At 48.4% G+C, this 18,676-nt stretch overlaps 6 protein-coding genes and 1 long non-coding RNA gene across 7 annotated transcripts; 6 read left to right on the plus strand and 1 right to left on the minus strand.

The window, feature by feature from the left end:
* Positions 1 to 668: 668 nt before the first annotated feature.
* LOC9645745 (glutamate dehydrogenase 1, mitochondrial) lies at positions 669 to 2,894 on the minus strand. The gene is made up of 10 exons (XM_002992749.2): positions 2,818 to 2,894; positions 2,385 to 2,493; positions 2,189 to 2,302; positions 1,896 to 2,117; positions 1,741 to 1,815; positions 1,563 to 1,679; positions 1,247 to 1,497; positions 1,119 to 1,194; positions 978 to 1,064; positions 669 to 913 (listed from the first exon to the last, which is right to left on the minus strand). The coding sequence occupies exons 2-10, from the start codon at positions 2,490 to 2,492 to the stop codon at positions 728 to 730; spliced, it is 1,236 nt and encodes a 411-aa protein (XP_002992795.1). The 5' UTR covers position 2,493; positions 2,818 to 2,894; the 3' UTR covers positions 669 to 727.
* Positions 2,895 to 3,031: 137 nt separating this feature from the next.
* On the plus strand, positions 3,032 to 3,931 carry LOC9645746. The gene is made up of 3 exons (XR_002991221.1): positions 3,032 to 3,361; positions 3,411 to 3,687; positions 3,748 to 3,931. It is a non-coding gene; the product is annotated as an uncharacterized LOC9645746 (long non-coding RNA).
* A 1,923-nt stretch (positions 3,932 to 5,854) lies between these two features.
* Positions 5,855 to 8,377, plus strand: LOC9645429 (protein NPG1). The gene is made up of 5 exons (XM_002992734.2): positions 5,855 to 6,014; positions 6,063 to 6,342; positions 6,437 to 7,608; positions 7,670 to 7,808; positions 7,871 to 8,377. Exons 1-5 carry the CDS (start codon positions 5,874 to 5,876, stop codon positions 8,206 to 8,208), a joined length of 2,070 nt encoding a protein of 689 aa, XP_002992780.1. The 5' UTR covers positions 5,855 to 5,873; the 3' UTR covers positions 8,209 to 8,377.
* Positions 8,378 to 8,467: 90 nt separating this feature from the next.
* On the plus strand, positions 8,468 to 13,335 carry LOC9645430 (ABC transporter B family member 19). The gene is made up of 12 exons (XM_024666458.1): positions 8,468 to 9,143; positions 9,206 to 9,260; positions 9,316 to 9,491; positions 9,550 to 9,670; positions 9,723 to 9,802; positions 9,896 to 10,155; positions 10,208 to 10,518; positions 10,580 to 10,803; positions 10,852 to 11,240; positions 11,273 to 11,685; positions 11,794 to 12,035; positions 12,103 to 13,335. Exons 1-12 carry the CDS (start codon positions 8,574 to 8,576, stop codon positions 13,327 to 13,329), a joined length of 4,068 nt encoding a protein of 1,355 aa, XP_024522226.1. The 5' UTR covers positions 8,468 to 8,573; the 3' UTR covers positions 13,330 to 13,335.
* A 116-nt stretch (positions 13,336 to 13,451) lies between these two features.
* LOC9645431 (mannose-specific lectin) lies at positions 13,452 to 14,358 on the plus strand. The gene is made up of 2 exons (XM_002992736.2): positions 13,452 to 13,483; positions 13,550 to 14,358. The coding sequence occupies exon 2, from the start codon at positions 13,867 to 13,869 to the stop codon at positions 14,302 to 14,304; it is 438 nt and encodes a 145-aa protein (XP_002992782.1). The 5' UTR covers positions 13,452 to 13,483; positions 13,550 to 13,866; the 3' UTR covers positions 14,305 to 14,358.
* A 160-nt stretch (positions 14,359 to 14,518) lies between these two features.
* On the plus strand, positions 14,519 to 16,141 carry LOC112343290 (pentatricopeptide repeat-containing protein At4g02750-like). Its single transcript, XM_024666466.1, has one exon. It carries the CDS (start codon positions 14,519 to 14,521, stop codon positions 16,139 to 16,141), a length of 1,623 nt encoding a protein of 540 aa, XP_024522234.1.
* A 487-nt stretch (positions 16,142 to 16,628) lies between these two features.
* Positions 16,629 to 18,354, plus strand: LOC9645432 (probable inorganic phosphate transporter 1-4). Its single transcript, XM_002992737.2, has one exon. The coding sequence runs from the start codon at positions 16,726 to 16,728 to the stop codon at positions 18,238 to 18,240; it is 1,515 nt and encodes a 504-aa protein (XP_002992783.2). The 5' UTR covers positions 16,629 to 16,725; the 3' UTR covers positions 18,241 to 18,354.
* The last annotated feature ends 322 nt before the right edge of the window (positions 18,355 to 18,676 follow it).

Raw genomic sequence — 18,676 nt, forward strand, 5'->3', positions numbered from 1 at the left:
TCACAATGGTCTAGTTCATATGAGCTTTCGACTGGTATTGACAATGGGTGGAATTCGACTTCTCCAAGTTCTTTGAGAAGCCAGCACAAAGAACTTGACCAACAAAAAATAGGACAAGAGAAAAGGTTCTACTTCCAGTGCTGCTGCCACATTGGAGAGTGATGAGTCAGACTCGGAGGCTGATTATGATGTGTGGGATCTGGAAGATAAGTTCCAATGGACGAGAGAGATCTCTCAGAGCCGGTGGCATGACATTGTGTTTGAAGATAAGAGGCCTTTGCTGGTGGCCGCACGAGAGATATGGTATGTTTTCGAACTCCTTGTTCTAACTTCGTTTGATCCAATCCAGATCGAACGCTGGCTTTCAAGCTTTGAAGGAGCTGGAGAAGGCAGTGAAGACTTTCTATGATTTCACGTAACTTTTGTACTATTCTGGAGATATATATGCTCGATCATAAACAGGCTGCGAGGATTGATGTGCAGAGAGATCGAGACATGGATCTCGATATCTTCCCTGCATTGCTCGTTATAAGGGAGTTAATGCTGGTTAGTCTTTGTGAGAATACGCTTTCTCCTCTTTTTCTTGCTTGCACGGGCTCGGATGAAATCCTCCAAGCCACCACACACTTTTCCACAGACCTGCAACTAGTTCCGTGGAAGAAGAAAAAAGATTTGGAATGAATCTTCTAATAAGTCTTATTATACGAAAACAAAATGCTTGAATAGCTTACGCTTCCCAACCACGAAGAACCGTGGCCCGAGCGACTCTATGGACTCCAAGCGTGAAAGCTCCCATTCGAAGGCTACAATTATGAGTCTTGCATGATTCTTTCACGCTCTTATATGCACTGGTGATGTATCTCTGCAGCTCCATGTTGACTTTATCTTCGTCCCACATAAAGCCTTGATTGTTCTATATGAAAGAGAAATAGCAAATGCTCAAACCAAAACTTGCGTACAAAAAGAGCCTCACTGACCTGTACCCATTCGAAGTAGCTCACTGTGACACCGCCTGAGTTTGCAAGGATGTCGGGCAGGACAATGATGCCCTTCTTTGCAAAAATCTGGTCACAAAAACCATCAATTCAATCTAGAAAACTTTTTGATTTTTCCTATACCTCATCCGCCTCGGGCTCAGTGGGATGGTTTGCTGCTTCTACGATGAATCGTGCCTTGACATCCTTTGCATTCTCCCTGTGGTTTTACGTACGTCAGTAAAAGAAATAAATGAGAGCAAAGCTTTTACCCATTGAGAACACCACCCAAGGCAGCTGGGATGAGCACATCACAGTCTTCCATTAGGATGGAGCTCGGGTCGATCGGATCTCCCAACGGGAAGCCTCTCACGCCACCGTTTGCTCGGGCGTGCTTCATCAGCGCCGGGATATCCAATCCAGCATCGTTCTTTATCGCTCCAGTTATGTCGCTTACCGCCTTGACTCTTCCTTTGGCCTCGAACAGGAACTGGGCAGTATGGTGACCAACATTGCCAAATCCCTGCAAGAGCTCTCAGTTGATCAAACTCGGAGAAGAAAAACAATGGAAGCTATAAACTGCTCTACCTGGATCACAAAAGTTTGGTTCGAGAGAGACTTGCCATGGTCGGCAAGCAATGCTTCAGTCACGTATACAACTCCTCTTCCAGTGGCAGCCTCACGTCCTACAGAGCCACCTAGGTCCTGAGAAGCAAAAACAATATCAGAGGACAAATCAAATGATCATAAAAAAAAACAAGCTTACAAGTGGCTTTCCAGTGACTACTGCTGGAGAGTACCCATGAAACTTGGAGTACTCATCCAGAATCCAAGCCATGGTCTGTGAAGAAACAAAAAAAATGAAAATCCAACTTTGCAAAAAAAGAAAAGAAAGAAAGAACAAAAGAAAAAGAAAAAAACCTGAGCGTTCGTTCCCATGTCAGGTGCTGGAATATCCGTACGAACACCAATGACGTCGTGGATCTTTTGCGTAAAAACTCGAGTGAGCCGCTCTAGCTCGTGGATGCTCAAGTCGCGGGGATTACAGCCGATTCCTCCCTTTGCACCACCGTATGGAAGCTTTGCTACCGCGGTTTTCCAAGTCATGAGCTGGGCCAGAGCATTCACTTCGTCTGGATCAACCTAAGAACAAAAATAAAAGAGCAATTACAATCACAAGAGCGAGCGTTCTTTGGTTTCTCTTTCCTGTTTACCTCTGGATGATATCGAATGCCACCCTTCATGGGGCCTCTCGAATTGTCATGCTGGACTCTAAAACCCACGAAAGATTGCAGTGTGCCATCGTCCTTGGGAATGGTACACTCAACCTGCGAATGTGATTGAGATCCAAAGGACCAAGAAAAAAAGGAAGAAAGGAAAAGACCCTGAGAAAGAGAGAAAAAAACTTGCCTTGATTTCTCGAAAAGGGATCAGGAGGCTCCTCTCCAACTTTGAATCTATTCCAAGTATCTTTACAGCTTGCCTAAAGTATCGATTTGTAGCCTCTAGTGGCCTCATCCTGTGGGAGAAGAACAGAAAAAGAGTGTAGCTAGAAAACCAAAAATCTCGATCCTCTCTCAATGCTCTCTCGATGCTCTCTCGATGCTCTCTCGATCCTCACTCACTGCTCTCTCGATAAGGACTCGTTCCTAAAGATCCGGTTAAGATTTATACGCGCACCGCACGGATAAACACGCAGCGCAAGTAACAAGTCAGCAGGAGGGAAAAAAAAGGGACTCCAAACCCCAAACGATCACCTCACATGAAAGAAATCCATAAACAAAGATAAAGTCCAACACGATCAGCGAGGAAAAAATAAAACAGGTAGAAAACAACAGCCTACCTCGCGCTTGGCCAAAACCCCACCTCCAAAGTGCGCCAAAAACGCTCCTTTCGCGCAGCTGATGATCACGAAACGCTTCTCGCTAGTGACAAAAATCTGATTAGGTTTCAACCATGTTTTTCACATTTGGACATTTCTTCGAATATACTTGAATATTGACTAAAAGGGATGCCACGTATCAGATATATTTTAGGGTTCTTCAATCTCCCTATGGTTTTCGAGAATTCCGGACGGATCTTCTCAACGAGCAGCTTGCGATTCGGGACGCATTTGCGCGCAAGAACAAGGTATGGGATCGCCAATGCCATGCATCTTCTCTCTTTGTTTCTTCGGCAGCATGATATTAGGAAGAATCCAGCGTTCCGGGCTCTATGTTTTTCCTCTACTTTTTTCTTCGGCGTCCAAATTGTAGAGATCTGCCTTGCAACTCGATTTCACAATGGAGGACTCATTGTCTCAACGAGATTTGGTCGAACTTCCCGAATCCGGGGAGCCAATCACGAGCGATGATTGTCTCAAGGCGATTGACAAGTGTTTTCATTCGGTATGTTTTTCTTCTACCTTGTGAAAAAAGTTTTGATAATCTCGTCCAGATTGTAGTCTCACTAATTGATCTCAACAAAGAAGAGACGAACTTCACGCGAGCCAATCACTCAAGATATCGAAAAAAGGAAAATATTGGACAGAAAAGCACATATGTTTTCATTCTGTTCGCCTTTTTTTTCATTGATTTGTTTCCAAATTGATAGGTTTGATTTTGCAGACATGGTCCCATGACGGATTATATAACAGTGTTTTCACCGTAGGCAAAAAGAAGCTCGTTCAACCGAGCTCAACAAAGACCACAGCCAGGTTTTAGAACTCCCAGAGGTGATTTATTGATCACACAAAAGCTTTTGAAGCTTTACAGCGGATCTTTAACGTATCCAGGTCCATGGATTTGTTCTGGTTGAAGACGTAGAACGCGCTCTATTGTGGCTCGAGTGATCGATGCTTTGGGAACATGGGATGCTCTCACTTGAACTTCTAGGAAAATAAAATACTGGTTTCCTCAAGTTCTAGCAATGCGGGAGAAATCTAAAAAGCTTTTCAAAAGTAACGAGCATTCGCTTTATATCAGTATCAATGGTGTTCACTTTGGAATCAAGGAGCTAGCAAAGATGGTGTAAACAGAAAGATAGACTTCAAATGAAAAGCCTCCTGATTTTCATGACAACTCCAGGTTTTGGTCCTGTAATCGAAAAATACCTTACGAAACACAGACGAAACCAATAAGGTGTCCTTGTAAGAACAGGCTCCAAGGCAGGAGTCGCTAATAAACCATGGTTCATACCTTCCCTCTTCAACAAAACTCATTGAGGCAGGATCCAACCTCATCACCACCAATTCGAATAATCTTGGTTTTCCAATGTCAAATGTGAGGAAATGTGAGGTTGATGACACCGGAAAGGGACCTCGAAACCAACGCCATTCTTTAATCTCAAATGCTGCCATTCATTCCATGGACCAGCTCATGTCTTCCAGGTTGAGGCACCACACCCCCCAATGCCCCCGCTGCGAATGATTTGTCCAAAACATTCTTTGCTGTACCATTAGAAAGACACTCATACAGTCAGCTTTGAAATCTTGAGAGCCGCAAGAAGCATCAAAATCCACGCACAACCAAGCGTGCCATTCGCTTCCCTCCCAGCAATCAAGCACTTTTTAACTCGAAAGCAGGGAGCACACGGCTGAGACTCGCAGCTGAAGGAGACAACGCGCCAGACTACACAATGAGGGCAGTTTTGGTGGTCGCTTTAATTTGGAGTCAAAGAGCTAGCAAAGATAGAAAGATAGACTTTGAAAACAAGGCCTTCTGGTTTTGATGACGTCCTGTAATCCAAGAATGCCTTCTGCTTCACAGCCGAAACCAACAAGTTCATTCAAGTTCATTCAAAGTTCAAGTTCAGCGTTTACATGTAAACCTAGCTATGTTAACACAGTCATTCTTGCGCATTATATGTGCAAGAGGATATTCAGAGGGTACATATGATTCAAGATCAGGGATGTGGACTAGCAAAGGCTGGTGTTTTTATTATTCGTTTGGAATGAACCATGTTTGGAATGACCAATTGTACTACTTTTGTTCGCAGCAGGGGCATTGGGGGGTGTGGTGCCTCAACCTGGAAGACATGAGCTGGTCCATGGAATGGATTGCGCCACTTAATGAGAAAGGAGAGACTTTTATTGTTGAAGAGGGATGTTTTGGACCATGGAAAAGTGGCAACTCCAAAATCCACCAGTTGATTGCAACTCTAATTAACAGCACATATGCAGTTTTGGGAGCACCTTGAAAGCTCCAGTGAGCGGATTGAAAACAACATAGTCATTTCTCCTCTTTCCAAATGCTAGTGATAACTTATATTTGGTTGGAAGAATATGGGAACTAATCCTTGTGTCCAGGAAATGGATTGACTCTGTCACCATATTGAATGACATGCAAAACATGAGGGAAATCTCATGGTTCCTAGAATGAAACTTTGCAAAACTTAGTGTATCTATTTGGTGTACACACTGCTCTATAAAAGATCCCTTTTCAAACTTTCGAATATTCTCTCTATAACAATCCCGCCTTTTTTCTTCAAGCTTTGGCTTTCTCCTTTTCTTTGGCGGCCTTCTTGTCGCGCTCCTTCAATTCATGCTGGACCCAGTTCAGCATAAACAAGTATGGATCTGCGCGTATCGATCAATAGCGCTGAGAATTATCCCGAGAACTGGGCAGGAATGGGGAGGAATTGGATGAAATTCGATGGGAAAATCTTACCGGCGGGCTGGGAAGTGAACATACAAGTGAGGAATTGGAACATCATCGTGTGCACATCGGATCTACATGTGTAATCTTCCATCGCCGCGCGCCGTGGGTTCTTGCGCTTCTCGTCTTCCATCGCGAGACAGAACCGAAATGCCTCCCCTAATTTGGACGGTGGAGATAAGGAGCTGAATGGACGGCCCACGATGAGCGGCATTGTTTTGTATAGCTCCAGATGTAGGGCTGGAGAGCTCGGAGATTGACCGCGATGTTCTCTCGGCGATCTCGAGAATTCAAGTCTGGCGAGTCGAGATTCTCCACCGGATCGGACAACGATGTCAAGATCGATGACAGCACAATCCGAGCTGTGGAGACCTCTCTCCGCGAGGCGCTCACCCTCAATAACGAGGTATGGCATTTCTTTCCTGCTCGCCGCATCGATCGATCGGACAATTAGGAAGCGAGAGCTTTGCTGGGAAGAATCGAGTTCCAGAAGGAGGATTTCCAGTCGGCTTTGCATATCCTGGAAGGGATCCAAGTCGACAATATATTTCCTCGCGTGAAGTTCTTGGTCCCGGCCAAGAACAAGCACAAGCGAGGGAAAATTCGCAGTGAGATCGTCAAACACCAGCGTCGCAGCGATGTTCCACAGCCGCTAACACTACAATCGGCAATCCTTCTTCTGGAAGGAGTCTACCTCAAAGTGATGTCTCTGGAACACCTTGGTCGATCATCAGGTATGAAAATTCTATAGCCACTTTGTTTTCTATCTTTTCTATGGACACTCTTGATGCTGTGTTCACAGGTTTTACGTTGCTTATTTCCTTGCAGACGCTGCTGAAGTGTGCAACTTCTTGGTCGAAAGTTTTGATGCAACGTTTCCTCACGGCCTTCCTGATCATCTAGCCGGCACGAAGATCCAAGAGTTTTACAACAAGGTCTTGGAGTTCTTGCCCGAGTTTTTCAAGCGAGAGGGACACTATGCCGACGCTGTGGTGTCGTATAGAAAAGCTCTACGCAGCCACTGGGAGCCCGGCTCGAAAACTCTGTGCTCCTTGCAACTTGGCTTGGCCGTGTTACTCTTATACGGTGGTTTCGAAGCGCCACCTTGCCCGAGTGGTGTCTACGAAGGAGACTTTGTTCCAAACAACAATGTGGAAGAGGCCATCTTGTTGCTGATAGATGCTGCGACGAAATCCATGGTCGCTAGGACGCCGAGGTGCCTGGAAGTTATGGAGCATCTCTGCTTTGCTCTAGCAACGTGCGGGCATTTCGAAGCATTGGCACAGCAGTACGAGAGTGTGGTTCCGGGGATTTATAGCAGAACAGAAAGGTGGTTTAGCCTTGCGCTATGCTACATGGCCGCCAGAGATAACAAGGCGGCTTTGAATCTACTTCGGAAAGCTCTCGGGGAAGTGGAGAGGCCCAACGACGTTTCTTCTCTACTGCATGCGGCATCAATCTGCTCGGGGAGTGCGAGGCTTGCTCCAGAGGGAGTGAAGTATAGCCAGAAGGCGATAGACAACGCTACAGGTGAAATGGAGTACTTGAAAGGCAAAGCTTGGCAGGTTCTCGGGATCGTTTTGAGCGTCAAGGCCAGAGCTGCTGCGTCAAATGCTGAGAGGTCTGCGATCACCAAGGAGGCTCTTTCAGCTTGGCACGAGGCTTCCAAGCTGGAGCGTGTTGATGCCAAGACGCTCTTCCACTTCGGCCTGGTTCACGCAGAAGAAGGAAATCTCAGGGTGGCCATGAAGAGCGCGAAGAAGTTTCTTGAAGTAAGCTGTGCGTCGGCAACAGGATGGAGGTTCCTCGCTCTCGTGCTGTCTGCGCAGCAGAGGTTTCGCGAGTCGGAGCTTGTGATTGATGCCGGCTTGGAAGAGGTGAACTCCTGGGAGCAAGGGGAGCTGTGGCTCAGGAAGGCGAAGTTACAGGTTGCTCAAGGCAAACACCTCGATGCACTGGAAACTTACAAGCTACTCTTGGCACTTTCGGCTGAGAAGAAGGTGACCTCTTATTCGATCTAAGTTTATGGCAGAACTAAGCGAGCTATCGTATCCATTACAGACGAGCATCCCCGAGCTGACCGTGTGGCGAGAGATGGCCGATGCCTGCATAGCTTTGTCTCAGTGGAACGATGCAAAAACTTGTTTGGAAAAGGCCAAGTTTTTGGACGTGGCTTGCGCGGGTACTTGGCATGGATACGGTAAGCACCTAGTTCGAGAAACTCCATTGATATAAACTCGCGGTTTTTTCTTTTCGAACCAGGTTTGTTCTTCATGGCTCAAAGCAAGAGCGACGAGGCACTAGCAGCATTCGACACTGCTCTCACTTGCGACCCGGAGTACGTAGAGAGCAAAGTCCAGATTGGAGCTGTGCTAAGCGGCTATGGTGGAAAGTCCCTTCCGGTGGCCAGGAGCTTCCTCAATGACGCTCTCCGGCTTGAGCCCAGGAATCCATCGGCGTGGTTCCATCTCGGGGCCGTGCACGAGATGGAAGGCCGGATGGAGCAAGCCGCCGAGTGCTTCCACACAGGTTACATCCTCGACCAGTCTCTCCCGGTGGAGAGCTTTGGAACTCTCCTGGAGATCAAGAGGGGACAATAGAGCGCTCAAACTTTTCAGGCTTTGCAACTCTCCTGGAGACCGAGAGGGGGCGATGGAACTCTCTCTGGATCAATCAATTCAAAGAACAGTGGAGAGCTTTGCAACTCTCCTGGAGATACTCAAACGATTCAAATTATAAAAAGGAATAAAATGGCGGTGTCGAGGCTTCCGAATATTCTGACACGTGGCGTGTCCATATTGGCTGGGGATCCTCGCATTGCAGTTGGCAAAATCCCACGCTAGGGCCAGTGCCGGCGCTGGAAATGGCCTCGCGGAGTTGCGCTCCAGGGATGGATTCCTCGCGAATGATTGCTGTTTCCTTGCGAAATATCGCCGATCGATGAGATTCTAGGGGCGACCGCGGGATGGGGACGCTCTCCAACGAAGATCTTGCGCGATTCATAGCTCCTTGCGGCGGCGGCGGCACCGAGCGCGAGGTGGAGGTGAGCGCCGAGAACAATGTGAGTGCTAGCTCGGAGGTTCCAGTCGGGCTGGAGCTGGACGACTCGGAGCTCCTCTTCATCGAGGAGCTAGCTGGGAACAGGGATTACTTCGACTCGGATGAATTCTTCCGGCTGGAATACGGCTCCAGCAAGTCGTGCATCGATGTCGAGGGCCGGAATTTCAAGGATATCGATCAGGTCGAGCCGGAGGACCTGGATTTTGCGTGGAAGGGCGGGAGGGATGATAGCTGCTTGGAGGACAAGGATAGGCAGCCGGCAGGATCTTCCAAGGACTCCATTCCCAGAGTTCCATTTTACAAGATGTACGCTTTTGCTGATCCTCTTGACTATCTTCTCATGGCGATTGGAACACTGGGAGCTGTGGTGCATGGGCTTGCGGTGCCCGTGTATTTCTACTTTTTTGGGAGGCTTGTGGACGCTTTCGGGGAGAACTACGCGAATCCATCCAGTATGGCATCCGAGGTTTCAACTGTAAGTGGTCTTTTTCTATCCAAACTTTTTTTTTCGTGGTGTTTGATCTTTTGTCTTCCCAGTACTCCTTGTATTTGCTCTACTTGGCGCTGGTTGTTCTAGGCGCAGCTTGGCTTGGTAAGTCTAGACAGTGCAGATTTGAGAATTTCTATGCTTCGTTTTGTACTTGTAGAGGTTTCGTGCTGGATGCACTCTGGTGAGCGGCAATCTGCCAAGATACGCATCAAGTACCTCAAGTCGATCCTCGTTCAAGATGTGGGATTTTTTGACACGGATATGTGTGTTGGCGAGATTGTGAACCAGATATCAAGTGATATACTCATCATTCAAGATGCCATCAGTGAGAAGGTTGGTCTTTATTTTTTTCTTACACTCTCCGTTTGAGCTTACGACGCAATGTTGTCAGGCTGGCAACCTTATTCACTTTCTAGCAAGATTTATAGGAGGTTTAGTTGCAGGTTTTGTGGCAGTATGGCAACTTGCACTTATTACAGTTGCTGTGGTTCCTGCAATTGCTCTTGCTGGAGGTAAAATCTATCTAAGCTGGCTTTTAGAATCTTAACTATGTTCTATAAGCAGGTGCCTATGCAGTTTCACTTATCAACACTGCTGCAAAGAGCCAGAAAGCTAATGAAGAAGCTGGAAAGATTGCAGAACAGGTATGACAACATGAATCAAGTCTAAAAGCCTCTAATTTAAGAACTTTCGCGTCCATAGGGGCTGAAAGGGCTTACAGGTCGATGGCTTGCCAGGTCATTGCTCAAGTGAGGACTGTTTATTCTTTTGGAGGAGAAGCAAGGGCCGCTAAGGCTTATTCAGACGCCTTGCAGCCAACCTTGAGGCTTGGGAAGCGAGCAGGCCTTGTTAAGGGCCTTGGAATTGGAGTAACTTACGGGCTTGTTTTATGTGCCTGGGCTCTGCTGCTATGGTACGCCGGCGTTCTTATTCGGCATGGAATGTCTGATGCTGGAAAGGCTTTTACGACTATTCTCAACATAGTTGTTAGTGGTTTGTAAGTAATGCTTCATTTCCTCGTAACGTTTTTTCTCACTGATATTTGGCAGTTCTCTCGGACAAGCGTTCTCCAACTTTCCTGCTCTTGCGGAAGGTCGGGCAGCAGCTTCCAACATAATACAAATGGTGAAAAGAAGGCCGGCCATGCTTCATAATCAAGGCGGACGACTTGAAGAAGTTTATGGGGACATTGAGCTGCGAAATATTTGCTTTAGCTATCCTTCCCGACCAGAGTCTTTGGTTCTGAAAGACTTTTCTTTGATGGTGCCTGCTGGAAAGACAATTGCGATTATCGGTAGCAGTGGCTCTGGCAAAAGTACCGTGGTTTCTCTCATCGAACGTTTCTATGACCCGCTTTCCGGTACAGTACATAAATTTATCGTATTGTGTTGCGAGCTGAAATTTGAAATGATTTGTTTAAGGTGACGTTCTTTTGGATGGAACAAACATAAAATATTTGGAGCTTCAGTGGTTGAGAAAACAGATTGGTCTTGTAAGTCAGGAGCCGATATTGTTTGCAACCACTATTCGAGAAAATCTGCTCTACAGCAAAGAAGATGCAACCATGGAGGAGTTAATAGAAGTCTCTAAAGCTTCAAACGCACACGAATTTATTGATCTCTTTCCTGAAGGCTACGAAACTCAGGTTGGTCATTTGGATTTCCTACACGCCAAGGGCTGAACTTGTTTACAGGTTGGTGAACGAGGTGTGCAACTTTCTGGCGGAGAAAAACAAAGGGTGGCACTGGCAAGAGCGATGCTCAAGAATCCAAAGATACTTCTTCTGGATGAGGCTACAAGTGCACTGGATACAGGTTCGCAGCAGCTGGTTCAGGATGCACTTGATCGATTTAGAGTCGGCCGAACAACAGTGGTGATCGCTCACCAGCTTTCAACTATCAGGCATGCAGATAGTATTGCGGTTGTTCATCACGGAAGAATCGTTGAAATGGGAACGCATGAAGAGCTATTAGCTAAAGGGGAGAAAGGTGCTTATGCTGCGCTCTCAAAGCTGCAGGATACTGGTCTATTCCTAGTTCAAATGGCCGAAAACATGGCTACTATCGCTACGAGAAAGTCTGGGTAAGGACGTCCGTATTCAGTTTTTCAAAAAGGACTTGGTTTGTATGCAGACTATCGGACGAGTTTTCTTCCGAAGAAAGCTGTTTTGACCTGGACCTTGGCGCAAATCAGGCTGTTGAAGAACCGGAAGGGCCACGTCCGCCCAGACCCTCGATCTGGAGGCTAATGCAACTCAACAAACCGGAATGGCCATATGCTTTACTCGGTACTATTGGAGCAATCATATCCGGATGCGAGTTTCCTTTGTTTGCCTTGGCCATCACGCAAGTTTTGATTACGTTCTACAGTCCTGACAAGGAATTCCTCAAGAAAGAAGTCAGCAAGTTCTCGCTCATATTAACCGGTTCCACCATCTGTGTTGTTTTCAGCCACATGCTCCAGCACTATTCGTTTGGAGCCATGGGTGAAAGTCTGACGAAGCGAGTGCGAGAAATGATGTTCCTAGGTACATAAACTCACTCTCATCCATGGCTGGTAATGGAAGGTAAGATTGAGTTTAACAGTGCATTTTATTCATTCTCTTGTCACAGTGGACTAACTTTTGACATTTCAGGTATTCTCAACAATGAAATATCCTGGTTTGACGAGGAAGATAACAGATGTGGACTAGTAGCTTCTCGCCTGGCATCTGATGCGACAATGGTCCGAGTCGTCATCGCTGACCGCATGTCCACTATTGTTCAAAATCTCGCCTTGATGTTCGTGGCTTTCTTCATTGCATACGTTCTGGAATGGCGCGTGGCTGTTGTCATTACAGCGACGTTCCCACTGTTGCTCATAGCGTTGGTTGGCGAGGTACGAAGCTCCTGAATTTTGACGCATAGCTATGTATCTATATTCACACTTAGCTCTTGACTTACAGCAAATGTTTCTAAAAGGCTTCAGTGGAGACCTCTCAAAAGCATACTCGAGAGCCAGTACGGTGGCGAGCGAGGCCGTCGGAAACATTCGCACAGTTGCTGCCTTTTGCTCCGAAAAGAAAGTCATCGATTCTTTTGTTCGAGAGCTCCAGGTACCGAAGCGGAAGGTCTTCCTCAGAGGTCATGTAGCGGGTGTTTGCTACGGCATCTCTCAGTTCTTCCTTTACACCTCGTACGCGCTGGGATTGTGGTACAGCTCCGTGCTGATCAAGAAAGGCGTGACAGGTTTTGCGAACGCTATCAAGACGTTCATGGTGATTATAATCACTGCATTCGGGGTTGCTGAGACTCTGGCCACAGCTCCAGATTTGATCAAAGGCAGCCAGGCATTATACGCAGTTTTCGAGATCATGGATCGTAAGGGCCAGATAAATCCAAACACGCGAGCCATGGAGATCAGCAACGTGAAAGGCGATGTAGACTTTAGGCACGTCGAGTTCAGCTATCCAGCCCGCAAAGACGTGGTTATTTTCCGGGACTTGAGCTTGAGGATCAGAGCCGGCAAGAGTTTGGCCTTGGTTGGAGCTAGCGGCTCAGGCAAGAGCTCCGTGGTGGCTCTCATCCAGAGGTTTTACGACCCGGTATCCGGCTACATCATGATAGACGGCAAGAACATCAGGAGCCTCAACCTTCAGTCTCTTCGCAGGCACATCGGCTTAGTCCAGCAGGAGCCGGCTCTCTTTTCATGCAGCATTTACGAGAACATCCTCTATGGCAAAGAGGGAGCCTCCGAGGCCGAGATCGTGCAGGCAGCAAAGACGGCCAATGCTCACGGCTTTATCAGCAGCTTACCAAACGGCTACCAGACACAAGTCGGCGAGCGAGGCGTCCAGCTCTCGGGTGGCCAGAAGCAGCGAGTCGCCATTGCTCGAGCGGTTCTCAAGTGTCCCGCGATCCTCCTCCTGGACGAGGCGACGAGTGCGCTGGATGCACACTCCGAGAAGCAGGTCCAGGAGGCGCTGGACCGAGTGATGCGAGGCAGGACGACGCTCATCGTCGCGCACCGATTCTCGGCCATCCGGAACGCGGACATCATCGCGGTCGTGCAGGACGGCACGGTGGTGGAACAAGGCAGCCCCAAGGAGCTCCTCAGCAACAGGAACAGTGCTTACTTCCAGCTCGTCAAACTCCATGCCCGCCACCGCACGAGCAAGCTGGAAATCTTGTAAATCAAAACTCTGGTACGTCCCCTCGCTCTCTTTCTCTCTTTTTCTAACGCTACTTTTGTAGGAGCAGCAACACCTCGTCGTTACATTGGCTTGCATTTCATTTTGATATGAAGAGGAGAATCATCGCGAATCAATCAGACGAAGCCGAAAGAAGGTATGGAGTTTTTGCTCCTCATCTATCTCAGAGAAGTTGGATTCTTACGAACGAAACTACGCACAGTTTGGACAGCATTCTATCAAAGTTTTTAACTTCTTTTGGGCAAAACGAAAGCTTGTGCTCCTATTTAGAAGGTATGTCTTTGCGATTTTCATGTTTTGAGGAGCCGGAAGTTTGTCTACTGAGCTCGAGACATCTGGCCTCACCGGATTCCAACTTCCAAGCTCGCGCAAACTCCCTGTGACCCGCTACTCGTGTTTCTCGCGCGGCCCATCCAACTCTCCAGCTATATAAGACCGACGCGACGAGCCGGAGCTATCCATCGAAAGCCCATCCGCACAGAAGAAGCTCCTCCACAGCTCTTTCCAGAGTTCTAAACCATGGAGAAATCCATGGCTGTGACGTGCATCGCGCTCCTCCTGCTGGCCACCATCGCCCTCTACTGCGACGCCGCCGGCCCCCCGGCCCCCGCCAGTGACACTCTCTTCACCAACAAGCAGCTCCGCTCCAACGAGGAGCTGCGATCCAACAACAGCTTCTTCGTCTTCAAGGTCCAGAGCGATTGCAACATGGTGCTGACGCGGGTCTCGGATTCCAGCGTGCTGTGGTCGTCCGGGACGGGCGGAAAGGCGGCCGGGTGCTGGGTGACGATGCAAGGCGATGGGAATTTGGTGCTCTACTCCAACCAGAACAACGCCGTGTGGATGAGCAAGACGGCGCGCAAGGAGGATCTCTACACGCTGATGGTGCAGGACGATGGGAATGCCGTGATCTACACCGCCTCCCACGTCGCGATTTGGTCCACCAGTTACGATTGATTGATCTGATTGAGTCGATGGTTGCTTCTTTTCTACTGAAATAAACTATATGCCAATTTGTTCTATGATCATTCAATATCTTTCTTGCTTTGCTTTGCTTTGCTTCTTTCCTAATGAAATAAACTACCGTAAAAGATATTTCTTGTGATCATGTAAAAAGATAAGATCCCCACTTTGTATGAACTTTACCACACCAAAAGCCTGAAATACAAGAATGTTGACAAAAAGAGTCTTATTTCCAAACGCTCCCAGCGATGGGAGGTTTGGGGACAGAGACGTGTTTCTCCGGAACAGGGAGATCGAGATGCATGGCAAGAATGGAGATTTGGCTGCGGCAGTAGAGGTCTTTGAAGTTCTAGCTTCTCGGAGGGATGTTTACTCGTGGGTGTTTATTCTGGTTGCGTTTACTCGGAACTGCCGGTTGATGCAGGCAAGACGATGTTTTGAATCCATGCCGCAAAAGAATCTTGTTGCGTGGAATGTGATGTTGTCAGCATATGCCAAAACGGGGCATCTGCTGCAAGCGAAAGCGCTCTTTTGCGAGATGCCTTTCTGGGATTTGGTGTCTTGGGATTCAATGCTTTTGGCGTTTTGTCGTGCGGGTTTGCTAGATGATGCGAGAGGATTTTTTGCGAGAATGCCAGAGTGGGACTGCGTTGCGTGGAATCTGTTGCTGAATGCGTATGCCCAACTTGGGCATATAGATGAAGCTGCATTCTTCTTCAGTGGTATGCCGGAACGAAGTTTGGTTTCGTGCACGGCAATGGTTCATGCTTATGTCCAAAACGGGGATTTAGAAAGTTCCAAGCTTGCGTTTGATTCCTCTCGTGAACACGACCTTGTGTTGTGCTCTACGATGATCTCAGCGTTGTCTTCCAAAGGAGACCTAGCAGGAGCAAAATGGGTGTTTGATTCCATGAAAGAGAGGGATGTGGTCGCATATACCGCACTGCTTACTGCATATTCGCATTCTGGGGATCTCCCCAAGGCCCAGGAGACCTTTGACGCCATGAAAGAGCACAATGTAGCTGCATGGAATGCCTTGCTTGCGGCATATGCCCGAAACGGGAATCTTCCGGGAGCTAGACGAATCTTTGACGAGATGCCCCACAGGGATCTCCAGACCTGGGTTTCTATGCTCTCGTTTTACTCTCGAGCCGGTGAGATAGAAAACGCAAAGCTCGTGTTTGATTCCATGCAAAGCTGGGACCAAATCTCATGCAACTCGATGCTCGCGGCATATGCCAAGTATGGGGATATTCGAGATGCCGAGAATCTCTACTGCTCGATTCCCACCCACGATACCGCCACCTTGAACTCCATGCTCGCGGCCTACTTGCACAGGGGCTGCTTCACAGAGGTCAAGAGGCTCTTTAACACCGCCCAAGAGAGGAATCTTATCACCTGGAACATAGCTCTGGGGGCATATTCCAGCACTGGGAATCTTGCCCGGGCCAGGACCATTTTCAGTCGCATGCCGTACCACGACATGGCCGCGTGGAATGCCATGGTGGGGGCATATGCACAGAACGGTCCGTACAAGAAAATGCTTGAATTCTTCCATTTGTTGAACCTGATGGGTGAAGTTCCAGGTGAGCTCGTGTTTGCCCTCTTGTTTCTGGCATCAAGTCATGCGGGAGCAATCATTGATCGATCAGGGTGGAGCACTCTTTTGGGAGATTTCGGTGTCAATCTAACCAAGCAGCATTTCTCATGTGTGATTGATCTTCTTGGGCGATGTGGATACTTGAAAGATGCCAGGGATCTGGTTACAAATATGCCATATGAGCCTGAGGTGTTGGATCAAGCTTGTTTGATCAGTAGCTCACCTCGCTAAAGTATTATTTTTTATAGCCATAACTTAAATATAAAATTCTGTAACTTTATTTTGTGAGTGCATGGAATTTTTGGACCTCACAATATTAATATATTATTAAATTATCATTTGATTTATAAAGAATCCAACAGTGTAAGCACCAAAATCTCAACAGCATATAATGCCATGCCCACACCAGCTACCAAAAATTAGATGTGAAGCTCTACCAAAAATTTAGTATTTGCTTAAATAAATAATTATAGCTACTCATTTTTAAACGCAGTTTAAAAATATAATAAAAATTGGAGTAACTAAATTTTAACCTAATAATTCTCTGAAATGGGAAATTAAAGACTGGAAAAGGAAATATATGCTAGAATAAGGGGGTTTAAAGTTACATGCGGAGGCCCATGTTTTAGGGCTTAGGGTGCCCAAAGATTTCTTCCTTCTTCTTGATCGCGGACTTGGATCGATCGCGAGCTCTTCCAGCGATGGCGAGGGATCATCACCAGCAGCAGCACGGGCAGCAGCAGCTCGAGGTCCTCTCGGCGCTGGACAAGGCCAAGACGCAATGGTACCACTTCACCGCCATCGTGATCGCGGGCATGGGCTTCTTCACGGATGCTTACGATCTCTTTTGCATCTCCACCGTCACCAAGCTCCTGGGGAGGATCTACTACTACGATCCAGCGTCTGGCAAGCCCGGATCGCTCCCCCCAAACGTCTCGGCGGCCGTGAATGGAGTGGCGCTGTGCGGGACGCTCGCCGGGCAGCTCTTCTTCGGCTGGCTGGGCGATCGATTCGGGCGCAAGAAGGTCTATGGCATGACGCTCATGCTCATGGTCATGGCCTCGGTCGCCTCGGGGCTCTCTTTCGGCCACACTGCCAAGAGCGTGATGACCACGCTGTGCTTCTTCCGGTTCTGGCTTGGATTTGGCATCGGTGGCGACTATCCTCTCTCGGCCACGATCATGTCCGAGTATGCCAACACCAAGACTCGCGGAGGATTCATCGCGGCGGTGTTTGCCATGCAAGGATTCGGGATCCTCGCCGGTGGCGCGGTGGCGATCTTCGTGGCGCTGGGATTCAAGACGGCGTATCCTCGCGAAGCGTTTGAGCTCGATCCGGCTGGATCCACTCCACCAGAGGCGGACTTCGTGTGGAGGATCATCTTCATGCTTGGAGCTCTCCCGGCGGCGCTCACGTACTACTGGCGGATGAAGATGCCCGAGACCGCGCGCTACACCGCGCTGGTGGAGGGGAACCTCAAGCAGGCGACGCAGGACATGAGCAAAGTTCTCGCGGTGGAGATCACGGAGGAGAACTCCGCCGCCAAGGCCGCCGCGATCCAGAGCCAGCACAGGAACAAGTACACGCTCTTCTCGGCGGAGTTTCTTCGCCGCCATGGCTTGCATCTCCTCGGCACCACCTCCACTTGGTTCCTCCTCGACGTCGCCTTCTACAGCCAGAACCTCTTCCAAAAGGACGTTTTCACCGCGGTGGGATGGCTCCCAAGCGCCAAGAAGATGAGCGCGCTGGACGAAGTCTACCGGATCTCGCGAGCGCAGTGCCTGATCGCGCTGTGCTCCACGGTGCCGGGTTACTGGTTCACGGTGTTCCTCATCGACCGGATCGGGCGATTCACCATCCAGCTCATGGGCTTCTTCTTCATGACGGCTTTCATGCTCGGGCTGGCCATCCCTTACAACGCTCTCCGCGATGGCAGCCATATGACGTTCATCGTGCTCTACTCGCTTACGTTCTTCTTCGCCAACTTTGGGCCGAATTCCACCACCTTCATCGTCCCCGCGGAGGTGTTCCCGGCGCGGTTTCGATCGACTTGTCACGGGATCTCGGCGGCGGCTGGGAAGGCCGGGGCGATTGTCGGAGCTTTCGGGTTCCTCTATGCCGCGCAGAGCCCGGACAGGGAGAAGACCGATGCCGGGTACCCGACTGGAGTGGGGATCCGGACGGCGCTGCTCATGCTCGCGGTTTGCAATGGTCTGGGCTTCTTCTTCACGCTGCTTGTTCCGGAGACTAAAGGGCGGTCGCTGGAGGAGATCTCTGGCGAGAATGGTGGCGAGGGTGGTGATCATCCCAGGCCGATCCTGCCAGTGTAAGTCCCCCCTTTTTCGTTTTCGCTTTTTTGAAAGATCTGGAGCTCTCTCCCCTTCTCGGTTCTAGTTTCGGGCAAAGCTGCCTCTCTCGGGCGAGAGTTTGAGCTCTTGCTCTTCGTTTCGAATAAAAAAAAAAAAAAAGGCAAAAAGAAAAGTATTTTAGTTCGAAGGTTTCTTCTTTCTTCCAAGTTCTTCACAAGTTTTTTACTTTTTCTTCCAATATTCTTACTCTCAAAGTTCTTCCAAGTGTCCTAATCTTTCTTCGAAGTTTGGTACTCTCCGAGTTCTTACAAGTGTTAACTTTTTCTTCCAAGTTGTCTTACTTCCAAGTTCTTCCAATTCAAGACAACCTCAACATAACTAACAAAGCTCCACTATGTCCATTCTCCTTACGTGATTCTTACGAAATATGACAAGATTATATCCTGTAGCTCTTGAC

The sequence above is a fragment of the Selaginella moellendorffii genome, unplaced genomic scaffold (genome assembly GCF_000143415.4).
Source record: "Selaginella moellendorffii unplaced genomic scaffold, v1.0 SELMOscaffold_141, whole genome shotgun sequence".
NCBI classification, from domain to species: Eukaryota; Viridiplantae; Streptophyta; class Lycopodiopsida; order Selaginellales; family Selaginellaceae; genus Selaginella; species Selaginella moellendorffii.